We start from the raw sequence: 13,687 nt of genomic DNA, 5'->3' as shown, positions 1-13,687 counted from the left end.
ATAGCCTATAATTCTCCATTTGTTTTTCATCCATATACTGATTGAAGAGTTTCTTAAATATCATCCTTTACTACCTCTCTTGGCAGTGAATTCCATACATTTGCCACTCTCTGTGTAAACAAAAATCTACATCTGACTTCCCCCCCCTAAACTTTCCTCCACTCACCTTACCCCAAGACTCCACACTGATAAGAATTCTGCCGTGGACCTTGTACTCTGAATTCACGTTCAATCTTCCAAAGTGGGTCACTTCCTGCTTTACCAAATTGAACAGCATCTGCCGCTTCTCAGTTTAGCCCGGCATCCTATGTCCCGTTGGACCTACAGCAACTTTCTATACAATCCATAACTCTACCAATCTTGTTCAAACCATTTCTTTTGTTTCTTCTTTCACTCTGTTTCCTGTTGGAATCAGACAACACAGAAGTTGACCCTAGCATTAGTGACTGTCCTGGACAGCATTTACACTCCATTGGAAGGATTATCTGGATGGTGATTTACCATCCTGTGCATTGATCACTAAACCAAAGAGATTCATTTGAAAATCACCGCAGTAACTGGAGAATTAAATGCAAATAATAAAATCTGGAATAAAAAATGGTATCAGTAATAGTGATCAAGAAACAGCCAGAATGTTGCCGATTGGTCTATTAATTTCCAAGAAAGCTGCCATTGTTGATTGTAATGGACCCAGACCATCCAATGTGCTCGATAATTTAGGGCTCTCTAAATGATCCGTCACGTCACGCTGCTCAGAGGTTGAAAATGAATGCAATATCCCTAGTAACTAACCTTTTATAGTTCCTTAAATTTATAAAGATGTTGTAAAACTTGAAGACCTGAGTTATAGGGAATGGTTGAATAGGTTAGGACTTTACTCCCTATAGTGTACGAGAGTGAGGGGAGACTTGATAGAGTTTTGCAAAATGATGAGGGGGGTATAGATAGGGCAAATGCAAGCAAGACTTTTCCACTAAGTTTGGAAAAACTTCACTCAGAGGGTGGTATGAGTGGAACAATGTGGATCTGATTTCAAAGTTTAAGATAAATTTGGATAGGTACATAGATGGGAGTGGTACGGGGGGGCAGCTATGGTCTGGGTGCAGGAAGATAGGACTAGGCATAATAGTAGTTCAGCACAGACTAGATGAGCGGAAGGACCTGTTTCTGGGCTATAGTGCTCTATGACTTTAAATTATAGGATTATCCTTAAGTACCTCTAAAATTGGATATTGGAACATCATGAAACATGCTATGCAAATATAAGTTGCTCCTCCTCTTTGATGTAGAAAAATTGAACCAATATATTCTACAGTTTTATTTGATTTTGCTTTTAAGGGAAAATAATTTTAAGTTTTTTTAAATTTCAGGAGTAATTTTAGGGTGCTATATAAATTTGTTGGATGACCTCTGGTTTAAGATCAGTAGGAAGGATCATTAGTGGAGCCCTGCCCTTTCTATGCACTAAGCTAATTTGTGTACGCTAATAAACATGGATGGGTCAAAGGACTGATGGAACATCGACTGACTGAAATGAAAACCATTTTGTATGCAGGAAGCAGAAAATTTTCAGTAGAAAATGCCGATTAGATTGCTGGCTGGGGTGCTCAGACCTTATAGAACCATAGCTGCAATGCTCTTATTTATTTACTGAGACAGAGCGCGGAACAGCTCTTTCCTGCCCTTCGAGTCACGCTGGCACAATTTACATTGATCAATTAACCTACTAACTGGTACGTCTTTTGACTGTGAGAGGAAACCGAAGAACCAAAGGGAATAACCTCACTCAGCTTCACTTTCCCCATCACTGAAATGTTCCCGCAATTAAAGGACTCACTTTCAAGGACTCTTCATCTCACGCTTTCAATGTCTATTGCTTATTTATTATTATTATTTACTTATTTCTGTCTTTGCACAGTTTGTTGTCTTTTGGACACTGGTTGAACGCCCAGTTGGTGCGGTCTTTCATTGATTCTATTATGGTTATTATTCTATTATGGATTTATTGAGAATGCCTGCAGGAAAATGAATCTCAGGGTTGTATATGGTGACTTTGATAAGTAATTTACTTTGAATTTCGAAAATCCATGCCTCCCATGGGGAGGATGTACAGACTCCTTGCGGAGGATGCCGGGGTTGAACTCCAAACTCTGACGCCCGGAGTTGTAGTAGCGTCACACACTGTTGTGGTGCCCTATGATGTTAGCAACAAAACTGGAATTCTTTTCTCTCCAGGACAAAGATTGTGTTATTTACTGCAGTAGTCATAAAAATGGAAAGATGCAGTCAGTGTTGGTGCACTTTGCCCCAGGCAATGTGGCCCAGCATCCAAGGTGGAGGTGGTACTGCCCCCCAGTGTTTGCTCTGCAGAAGACAAGCTGTGTTGTGTTCCACTTGTAGATTTCTGCAATATTGTTGGACTCAGGGTCTTGGACTATTTTTTCATGTGTCTGTGTTTTATTGACATCTAATATGTGCTTTGTGCTGTGTGTGTGACTGTTGGCACTGTGTTCTGCACCTTGGCTGCAGAGTGACACTGTTTCATTTGTATTCATGGGTATTCATGTATGGTTGAATGACAATTAATCTTGAACTATGAATTACAATGCATTATTCAATGCTTGCTTGTCTTTAGTAATTTAGGTTGCTTGCTTTGAGTGTTATGTTATTTCCTAGTTAATTTCTCATTGGTATTGCCAATTTTTAAAAAAACTGAATTAATCAACAGAAGGTTCGTAGTTCCTTCTAATTATTTTGGAAAGAAAAAGTAATTTCCATTGATCAGCCGTCTGTCAAAATAATTCAGGCACCCTCATGCTTAACTCTAGTGTTCTGAAGGTTATAAGTAGCCAAAAACTACTTAAAAAATCTTTCTCTTCCATTTTGAAGCTAAAATTCAGAGCCAGAATTGAATAAGGTTTGATTTAATAATTTTTATGAACTATCATCAATTGCTTTCCTTCCACAGATGTGGTTCGGTGCTTTGAGCAACTTGTATGTTGCCTCAGATTCAGCACCTGCCGCTCTTGTGTCTTCATGAACAGTCAGAAACTGTTTTCTTCTCAAAATGGTCACTTGAATGAAGCACAAGAGGTTGCCAGGGCTGAGGTTTTAAAGATAAAGATTCGCCCTATTTATCACATACAGTGAAATGCATTGTTTTTGCCAGTTCAAATCAGCGACGATTGCAAGTGATGCCGCACGTCCAGAACACGACTTATTAACCCAGTCACGAGGAAGCAAGAAACCTTGGAGGCAGAGATAACAGTTACAGTATTCCCAATGTATACGTGAAAGAAAGATTAGCTTTATTTGTTGCACTTAGATCGAGACATAGAAGCATACAGTGAAATGCCTCACTTTGCATCAGTGATTCCCAGGATTCTGCTGGAGGCAGCACGCACCTGGTGCCCCACTAGCCTGCCCAGAATTCACCAGCTTACTAACCCGTACTTCTTTGGAATGTGGGAGGGAACTAAAGCACCCGAAGGAAACCCACACAGTCATGGAAGGAACATACAAACTCCTGTATTTGGGAAGGGTGAAAGACGGAACTTTGGAGTGGGGACGGGGGGTGGAATGTGCACATACTGGCTTCATACCTTCTCCCACCACTCCTCCACTGTAACCAAAATGAAAAACAAAACACTTCCATTTTTGTAGGGACGTTTATAATCTCAGGCACTACAAAATACCAAAAAAAAATCCTTCTGAAACATAATAAAGCTTCAACAGGTTTGCATGTGCAGAGAATGAGAGTGCACAGAAAACGGTGCAATTTGCAGTCACAGGATCTTTCTTAATGATGCTGGGTGATTGTCAAAGTTTCAAAGTAGATTTATTATCCTCGTCACCATATACTGCGCTGAGATTCATTTTCTTGCAGGCATTCACAGTAGAACAAAAAATACAATAGAATCAATGAAAAACTATGCACAAATAAAAGCTGACAAACAACCAACATGCAAAAGAAGACCAGCTGTGCAAATGCAAAACAAACCCAAATAATAAATAAATAATGTTGAGAACATGAGTTGTAGAGTCCTTATTAAGTGAGTCCATAGGTTATGGAACCAAACTGCACTGTAACTGTTCTATCTATAGAGCCCAACTTTGGTCTAGCAGCATGTTAGATAGATGGCACCTTAAACAGTGCAACGCACCCTCAGCACCACACTGCAGTACTCCTGTGATTAGGTACTCAAATTGCCAGAATGGAGCCGCATTCACTCAGGCAAGTTCTCGCACTGAGCCAAGAATAGCACATACTAATATCAATTTCGAGCCAGCATGGAAAGTTCGGCATTTGCATCTGGCTTTAATGACTGTTGGCCTGTCTGAAGTTGGTTATTTTGTTTCCCAGTTCTCCCCGTCCGCTCTGACGTGATCGCTCTCTGATTTGTAGAGGGAAATGTTGTCGAGGATGTGCAGGGAAGGAGAGTCTGCAGACATTAATGGCAAACTCAGACTTTGAGCAAGTTCTTGTTTGTAAATTATGCCATTAACAAAAGAGACTGAACTGAGCAGAGTTAATTTAGTGAAATATCTTGGACACTGTAAGACACAAAAGTAGAACTGTTACCCACTTGTGATTAACTGAACTCTTAAAATTACATTGGAGCCTGGCTTTGCACATGCTGTAATGTAGCTTCAAGGCAAAGAAAGCTTATGCTATGACTTGCTTTAATCACAGCAGAAATATAGCTGGGTTTCTTTACTTTGGTCCACTGCCATGCAATTTAAAGGAATTCCCTTTTCCCTTCCATCCTGCTGTGTTCCATTGGGCCCTGAGGGTGCTGCTGACGCAGGGCTCCTGCTCCGTCGGGGCAATAGCCCCAAGGATTTCAGCTCTGCCTGTATTAACATGAGCTGGCTGGATCGTGACTCAGATTTATCGTCACATATACATCGGAACGTAGAGTGAAATGGATTATTTGCATTAACAACCAACATACCAAAAGGGCAAGTGTCACCACACATTCCAGCACAACTGTAGTAGAATCCATCCCCAGTGCGTTCAACAGAACAGCACCAGCAACAAAACCAGCCGGGGCGCGGGGCTGGGGGGTGGGAATTGTGGGTCCCCTGCCCTCATGACTCCCGGCCATGCCTGGTACTCATTGCCCATATGGATACTCGACCCAGGACCAGGATTCTGTCACATTTGACCATTTTGGAAAGAAATATTAAACACTTGTTGTGTGTAACTGTGGTGGGAGTATCTCTGGCCCTGACGACTCCCTCCCCACGCTTACCTCGGTGTCGGTGGTGGATTGAATATTTAGCTCCGTCTGTCAACTGCTCTTCATTCCATTTCCATCCTCCAACCTTGTTGAAAGAATTTCAGTGCAGTGAAGCACATACCCACAAAAAACAGAAACCGCTTGGACGTTGTTATGCATGGGGACTTTAGGGCTTTTGCCGTCACAACTTGAACCAGATATTTCAATTCTTGCTAAAAACCATCAAGCTCAAGGGTCACATTGAAATTGAAGCTGCTGTACAATGCACAGGTATTGTGTAAGCTAGGTTTAAAGACAAATAACAATTTAAAGCAGAATCATTTTTCTCAAGATAGCATATATCGACATGTTTCTACACTATAGGGTTACCAGAAATTATATTGTGCCTAAGAGGGGCAGGTATGAAAGATCTTTAGGGGAGCGTTGGACTAAAAAGTCTAGGAAGCACTGCTGTAGATAGTTTATAAAAATGCTGCCGTTGTAAGTTTGGGAATAGGGACACTATGTTGCAGTTATATAAAAGTCGATGCTCAGACTTCACTTGGAGTATTGGGTACAGCTTAGGTCACCCTGTCCTGGGAAATACATTGTCAGGCTGGAGATGGTGTGGAAGAGATTTACGAGGATGATGTCAGGACTGGACAACCTGAGTTTCAGGGAGAGGTTGCCCATGTTGGATCTTTATTCCCTTGAGCGCAGGAGAATGAGGGGTGACCTCAGAAATTTGTAAAATCATGAGGCACACGGATAAGGTGGACCGTCGGTCTCATCCCAGCACTGGGGCATCCAATGTTAGAGATCGCAGATCTAAGGTAAGAGGGGAGATATTCAGAGACCTAAGGGGAAACTTCTTTATGCGGAGGGTGCTGAGCACCAGGATTGAGCTGTCAACGGAAGTGGTTGAGGAGGGTACAGGAGGGAGGGTTATGGGTCAGATATGGGCAGATGGGAATATACAGTGGTCAGCGTCAATCAGTTGGGCTGAGGGAGCTGTTTCTGTGCAGCATTACCCTGGGTCTATAGTCCCTGGCAAGCCACCTCCCAGACATGCTGTTTCTTGCCTTGTGGCCTATTAGTGTGGCAGAAATGAGGTGACTGCAGGATTGCAGTAAATGGTTAGCAGCAGGTTGGAGGGCTGCAAGGCCTGTTCCCATCATGCATCTCTCTGACTCTCTCTGTGGAAGCCAGGTGACAGAGGGGTGTGGGGGGTGGTACAGCCAACTGGAATAGCCCAGTGGGCTCACTGAAAGGCTCTAACTCTCGAGAGGTTTAATCAGCTATCAGCATTACTGAATATCAATGAATGTTTTTGATGTTTGAAATGCCTTACAATGCTTTGGTGAGAATCAGGGCAAGTGCAGCTTCAACAACACTCAAGGATCTACACAACATACAGGGCATAGTCACTCACTTCATTGGCAGCCTATCCATTCACTCACTCATCGATAATTGTACCATGTACATTCATGTCCAAATCATGTGCATAAATAATGAATAACAGGAATCCCCTCACTGACCCCTGGGGCATCCCACTCGTCACCGGCCTCCAGTCGGAGTATTGACCTTCAACCTTCTGCCTCCTATCATCGAGCCAATTCACCCTGAATCCCATGCGACCTAAGTTTTCAGATCAGCCTGCCATGTGGGACCTTGTTAAGGTCCTTACAAAAGTCCATATAGACAATATCTATTGCTCTACCTACATCTATCCCCTTAGTTACCTTTCAAATAACTTAAAAAGATCCACCGGACGTGCCTCCTATGCACCAAACCATGCTAACTTTTTCTTGATCAGGCCTTGACTATCCAAGTAACATTAGATACTGTCCCTCAGAATTCCCTCCAGTAATGTCCCTACAGTTGAAGTCAGGCTCACTGGCCTGTAGTTCCCTGGCTGGTCCTTGATACCCTTATTGAACAAAGGATTGACACAGCAGGAAAGTTGTTTCCACTGGTAGGTGAGACTAGAACTAGGGAACATAGCCTCAAGATTCAGGGGAGTAGATTTAGGATGGAGATGAGGAGGAACTGCTTTTCCCAGAGAGTGGTGAATCTGTGGAATTCTCTGCCCAATGAAGCCGTGGAGGCTACCTCAGTAAATATATTTAAGACAAGGTTGGATAGATTTGTGCATAGTAGGGGAATTAAGGGTTATGGGGAAAAGGCAGGTAGGTGGAGATGAGTCCATGGCCAGATCAGACACGATCTTATTGAATGGTGGAGCAGGCTCAACAAGCCAAATGGCCTACTCCTGCTCCTAGTTATTATGTCCTTAGGTAGACACAGCTCAGGCTTCTGGAACTTTGTCAGTGACTAGCAACAAAATGAATCTCTCTTCGAGGGCCTCTGTGAATTCTTCCAGGGATCACTTAGGTGCACTTGGTCAGGCTCTGGGGATTTGCCCACCTTAATGCACTTTAAGTCCTCAAATACATCTTTCATTGTCATATGTAAATGATCTAAGGCCTCTCTACTTATTGCTCTAATTTCTTTGGCATTTATGGTATCCTCCTTAGTAAACACTGAGGAGATATAGACATTCAAAATCACAGCCATCTCATTCAGCTCCTTTAAGAGGACCTAGTCATTTTTTTACTGTTAATATAGCTGAAGAACCACTTGGAATCATCTTTAACACTGCCTGCCAAATCCATCTCATTCCCCCTTTTCACCATCCTGGTCATTAACATTTAATGTTTTTCTAGGGATTCGTCCGTACTCAGCTTTCTAAGCGTGATGTACATTTCCTTCTTTTTCCTCACCAGAAACTCCATCTCTCATTAGCCAGAGTTCCCTGAATTTGGTTTGTTAACCTTCACCCTCACAGGAACGTGCTGCTCCTGGGTTTCAGGAATAAAAGCAATCAGTCCCATTATTTTTATCTGCTTCTACTCTATCCGAACATGCACTTCACCAAGAGGTGTCATCAGATTAAGAAATATGGGAAGATGGGCTCTTACCTATCCAATTCTATTAAAGCTGATGAGGGGTCTTGGCCTGAAGTGTTGACTGTTTATTCCCCTTCATAGATGCTGTCTGAGTTGCTGAGTTCCTCTGCTGTTTTGTGTTCATTGAACATTTTTGTTTAAGTCTTATGTGGGAATCTAGAACTGGGTGTTGTAGATTACAGAGGGAGACCATGATGAGGAATTTCTTACCTAAGGTCCATAGATTTGGGATTCTTTACCACATAAGAGCTGTCCTAGAAGGTATTCAAGGCAAACATAGGCAGATTTTTGGACTGTATGGTAATTGTGGGATATGTAGACAAGCAGAGGTAGCCCAAGGATGAGATTGAATCAACCATGATCTCATTGAATTGTGCAAGAGACACATGACCTTCACCAGCTCCAATTTTTCTAAATCGGTTTATTATTGCATACGTGTTGAAGTACTGTGAAAAAACGTCTTGCATGCCAATCACATTAGTGCATTGAGATAGTTCCACTTTCCAATGAGACTAGAACTAGAGGTCAAAGGTTGAGGGTCTAAGGTGAAATATTTAAAAGGAATTTGAGGGGGGAACGTCTTCACTTGTAGGGTGGTGTGAGTGTGGAACGAGCTGCTGGTGAAAGTGGTGGATGCGGGTTTGATTGAAACATTTAAGGGAAGTTCATGGATGAGAGGGGTGTGGACATCTATGGTCTAGATGCAGGTTGATGGGACTAGGCAGAGTAATAGTTTGGCATGGACTATGTGGGTCAAAGAGCCTGCTTCTGTGCTGTAGTGATCTGTGACTCCTCTGCAAGGGAAACACAATTCCAGGGTGCAGAATAAAATGTTATAGAGAAAGAGCTGGTGAACAGTAACGTGCAAGGCCATAGATTGTGAGGTCACATGATTGTCATGTTCTTTTGACTGTATAATGTTTTAGCTTTCAAATATATTGGATTCTGGTTAATTGAGACACATTGGAACCAGTACATTTTGGCACAATTAAGTGACTGCCCCAATTAGCCAAAGTTTCATGGAAATAGTTAAAAAGGTATAAAAAAGATAATTAATAGTTGTCAATGGAAGAATCACTACCGTGTTCTTTTGATTGATGGGAAATGAACAAAATCAGTGCAGACACGTAGTGTAGATGATGGACTGCCTTCATACAATGCTATCGATGACTGCATTCTCCAAAACTTCATTTTCATTGTAACATTCAAGGTGATTGTCGATACTTTCAAGTTCTTTGAAATTCCTAACTTGTTGAAGTATGAAATTGTTTCATTTTCAATCCCGGCTGTTTCTGGCATCTCCAAGGCTGAGTGCCTGAAACCACAGTGAGCAAAGCAGTTCTGAATTGTCTTGCTGCTTATTCATCACCAACTATCAGTGACAAAAGTCTTGCTGGTGGGTCTCATCAGCAAGAACGATGAGTCAGCATACAGAGAGGAGGTGCAGCGGCTAACAGACTGGTGCAGAGCCAACAACCTGTCTCTGAATGTGAACAAAACAAAAGAGATGGTTGTTGACTTCAGGAGGACATGAAACAACCACTCTCCGCTGATCATCGATGACTCCTCCGTAGGGATCGTTAAGAGCACCAAATTTATTGGTCAACAGCTGGCGGAGAATCTCACCTGGTCCCTCAACACCAGCTCCATAGCAAAGAAAGCCCAGAAGCGTCTAATTTCTGCAAAGGCTGAGAAAAGTCCATCTCCCACCCCCATCCTCACCACATTCTACAGAGGTTGTATTGAGAACATCCTGAGCAGCTGCATCACTACCTGGTTCGGAAGTTGCACCTTCTCGGATCGCAAGACCCTGCAGCGGATAGCAAGGTCAGCTGAGAAGATCATCGGGGTCTTTCTTCCTGCCATTACAGACATTTACACCACACGCTGCATCCGTAAAGCAAACAGCATTATGAAGGACCCCACGCACCCCTCATACAAACTCTTCTCCCTCCTGCCATCTGGCAAAAGGCACCAAAGCATTCGGGCTTTCACGACCAGACTATGTAACAGTATCTTCCCCCAAGCCATCAGACTCCTCAATAGCCACAGCCTGGACTGATACCAATCTACTGCCCTCTACTGTGCCTATTGTCTTGTTTATTATTTATAGATAGTTAGATAGATATACTTCATCGTACTTATTGTAAAGCCTGTACTGTTTTGTGCACTTTATGCAGTGCTGGGTAGGTCTGTAGTCTAGTGTAGTTTTTATGTAGTTCAGTGTAGTTTTTGTATTGTTTCATGTAGCACCAAGGTCCTGAAAAACGTTGTCTCGTTTTTACTGTGTACTGCACCAGCAGTTATGGTTGAAAAGACAATAAAAAGTGACGACTTGCTTTTTGAACACAAGCATACGCAACTGATGCTATTTGAAAACTGTTTGCTCTAATTATAGTGTAGTGTCTAACTGCCACACAAGTGCACATGTTTGATGCTAATTAGAAATTGTTTGGTAGTAGTGGCCTGCTCCAGTTAAATGGCATAATATCCCAAATAAACAAAGGGGATCTCAGCTATTTTCTCAATTAATTTTCATTCTTTAAGAGATGACCCAAGTAAGTGGCTGCCCCGATTAACTAGAATCCACTGTATAATTTGTTTTTCAGACATCATGAAAGGAAAGCATGGTTGGTTTCAGGGAAGCTGCTGGATCAGAACTGGAACGATTATTTTTGTGAACTGCCTTGAGCTTATCAAGATTTCATCTGGAACACCAAAGATCCTCCAGATCATCCAAATGGATTGTGTCCAGGAATTGTTCCATCCCGCCAACATCCGAGGAAATGTAGTTATTGACTGCTTTGAGTGGTATTGTCCTTGAGCTAAATGTTGAATATCTTTCTCTTCAATGCATTCTGATGCTACATTTTATTGTATGATCTGTCGCCTTCTTGAATAATTAATTCCTGTTTGTGTGAGATCAGCTGTGTATTTTATCAAGTGTTAAAGTACTACTGGCAATTCATGCAAACTTTATTAAATGTGCAATGTATTTACATAAAAACCCTGCAAAATGTGGGGTCTAGTTTTGGGAAGATTTTGCTTGACCATCAGTCTAAACAGAGTAAATATAAGAAAAGGTGTTTCAACCATGTATTTAAAAATGCATACATTCTGATTTTTATGACTGGTGAAGGACAGCTTACTTTGGTAGTGTTATCAGTGAAAGTAATTTGTACATGCTGCAGGGTAGATTGGGAGGAATTATTCTAAAGAAAGCCGTGCTCTTATTCAGAGTGCGTCAGGCAGTAATTCTTGTCCTATGATATCAAAGGCTTACTGTGATTTATTGCCCATCATGTGAGCTGGGACACTGTGACATTTGATACCCTGGGTTTGGAACCTACTCCTGGCCCGGCTGACTGTGCTCGAAAGAATGGTTGGACCCCAGTTGGGACCCAGTGAAGATGAACAATGTCCAGCAAATCAGCACAGAAGCCATCATCTCAGCACATATCTGGATGTGTCCTATAATCCTATCCATCACATTATGGTGGATAATGAATTTTTATCTAATTATTTACTTTGTTTAATTAGTATTTTTTAAGTAATTTTATTTTTAAGAAAATACACATTGATTGCATTCCATTGAAATAAGTTGGCAGTTGGACATTCTCCTTATCGGCCTTTGATTTTGTGTTAGGAAGCTGAGTGCCATAAATCATTAGACAATGCAAAGCTCCCAAACAGAGGGAGGAGGAATCCTCAGTCCAAATGTGCATAACAATCGACTCCTCATCTGCCAGCATCTGGCAATAGTAAGGAGACGCAAAGTTACTGGAAATAGATGGACTGATCAAACTGAATATATATTCTTTACCAATTGGGATGATTTATATGATTGGGGAAGATCAAAAGGAATGATTCTAACAAAGTTCAATGTAAATTTATTATCAAAGTACAAATATGTCACCATATACAACCCTAAGATTCATTTTCCTGCAGACATACTCAATAAATCCATAACAGAATAATAACCATAATTGAATCTGTGAAAGACTACACCAGACAGTGTGCAAAAGACAACACACTGTGCAAATACAAAAATAAAGAAATAGTAATAAATTAATAAGCAATAAAGTAAATTTATTATGAAAGTGCGTATATATAAAACCCTGAGATTCGTTTTCTTGCGGGCATACTCAGTAAAGACCACACCCAACAGAGGGAACAAACATTGCACAAAAGACAACTAACTGTGCAAATACAAAAGAGAAAGAAAAGAAATAGGAATAAAATACAGGCAATAAATGTCGAGAACATGAAATGAAGAGTCCTTGAAAATGAGTCCATAGGTTGTGGGAACAGGTCAGGGATGGGGCAAGTGAAGTGAAGTTATCCCTTCTGGTTCGGAGCCTGGTGGTTGAGGGGTAATAACTGTTCCTGAACCTGATGATGTGAGTCTTGAGGCTGCTGTACCTTTTTCCTGATGGCAGCAGTGAGAAGACAGCATGACCAGGCTGGCGAGGGTCCCTGATGATGGTTGCTGCTTTCCTGCAACAGCTGCCTCATGTAGATGCACTTGATGGTGGGGAGGCCTTTACCCGAAATGGACTGGACTGTATCCATTACTTTTTGTAGGATTTTCCATTCAAGGGCATTGGTGTTTCCATATCAGTCTGAGATGCAACCAGTCAATATACTCTCCACCTCACAGCTATAGAAGTTTGTCAAAGTTTTAGATGTCGTGCCAAATCTTTGCAAACTTCGAAAGAAGTAGAGGCACTGCCATGTTTTTATTGTAATTGCACTTCTGTGCTGGGCCCAGGACAGGTCTTCCGAAATGATAACGCCGAGGAATTTAAAGTTGCTGATAGGTGTTAAACCTGAGTGTTTTTGATTCTGTTATAAGAGACAGAGGTTGGAAAGTCTTCATTCCCCAGTTTTGACACTCTGGCTAACACGCCGACTGAGAATAAAATTTCGCCAAGAAAGGATGAAGCCAAAAACTAATTAAAAACAGCTGTTCTTTATAGAGTTTCCTTCATATGCAGAGATTGATGGCTTTTTTTTTTAAAGAAAATGCTCCAGCTGTGCACATTACAGATATCTGTAAGAAAACAGTCTTGTAAATCTTAGTTAATTTGTAAATTAAATTGCAATTAAATTATTGGGCAGCTGGCATAACTGGTTGAAGAACTGTGTATGTGTTGCTTCTTTGCTAATTTAACATTCCATTGATTGCTGTTTAAATTGCCCTTTTAGTGCCATGTTGGGAAAATGAGTATTTATTTTAAGACAATTCAATGGCTTGAGATTTTTTTTTCCCCGTGCGTCTCTGCTTGGCTACCGACCTTCCTGTTCAGGACATGGGAAGCTTGCAACTCCCTGAGAATGTTGTCATCATATTGATCTTTTGGTAACCCAGCAGTAGGGAATGTAATACCTAATTAAAAAACTGATAAACATACAGAGGATGAACAGAGCCTAACTCTAAAAAGACAAACTGCCAGTTACACTGAAGAGGACAGTAAGGCTGAGACACAGTGAGTT

General features: G+C 41.5%; 1 protein-coding gene across 2 annotated transcripts in view; it reads left to right on the top strand.

Annotated features, from left to right (window-relative positions):
• ophn1 (oligophrenin 1) overlaps nucleotides 1-13,343 on the top strand; it is a 243,209-nt gene extending 229,866 nt beyond the window's left edge. Inside the window, exon 24 of one of the 2 annotated variants that reach the window (XM_072270950.1) lies at nucleotides 10,801-13,343. In XM_072270950.1, coding sequence (XP_072127051.1) covers nucleotides 10,801-10,809 — 9 coding nt within the window. In that variant the 3' untranslated portion in view covers nucleotides 10,810-13,343. The remainder of the gene's footprint in view (nucleotides 1-10,800) is intronic. The other variant, XM_072270949.1, reaches the window with a different exon arrangement.
• The last annotated feature ends 344 nt before the right edge of the window (nucleotides 13,344-13,687 follow it).

Source organism: Mobula birostris, chromosome 10, assembly GCF_030028105.1.
Source record: "Mobula birostris isolate sMobBir1 chromosome 10, sMobBir1.hap1, whole genome shotgun sequence".
Classification (NCBI taxonomy): domain Eukaryota; kingdom Metazoa; phylum Chordata; class Chondrichthyes; order Myliobatiformes; family Myliobatidae; genus Mobula; species Mobula birostris.
This window is presented reverse-complemented; position numbering and strand designations above follow the sequence as displayed.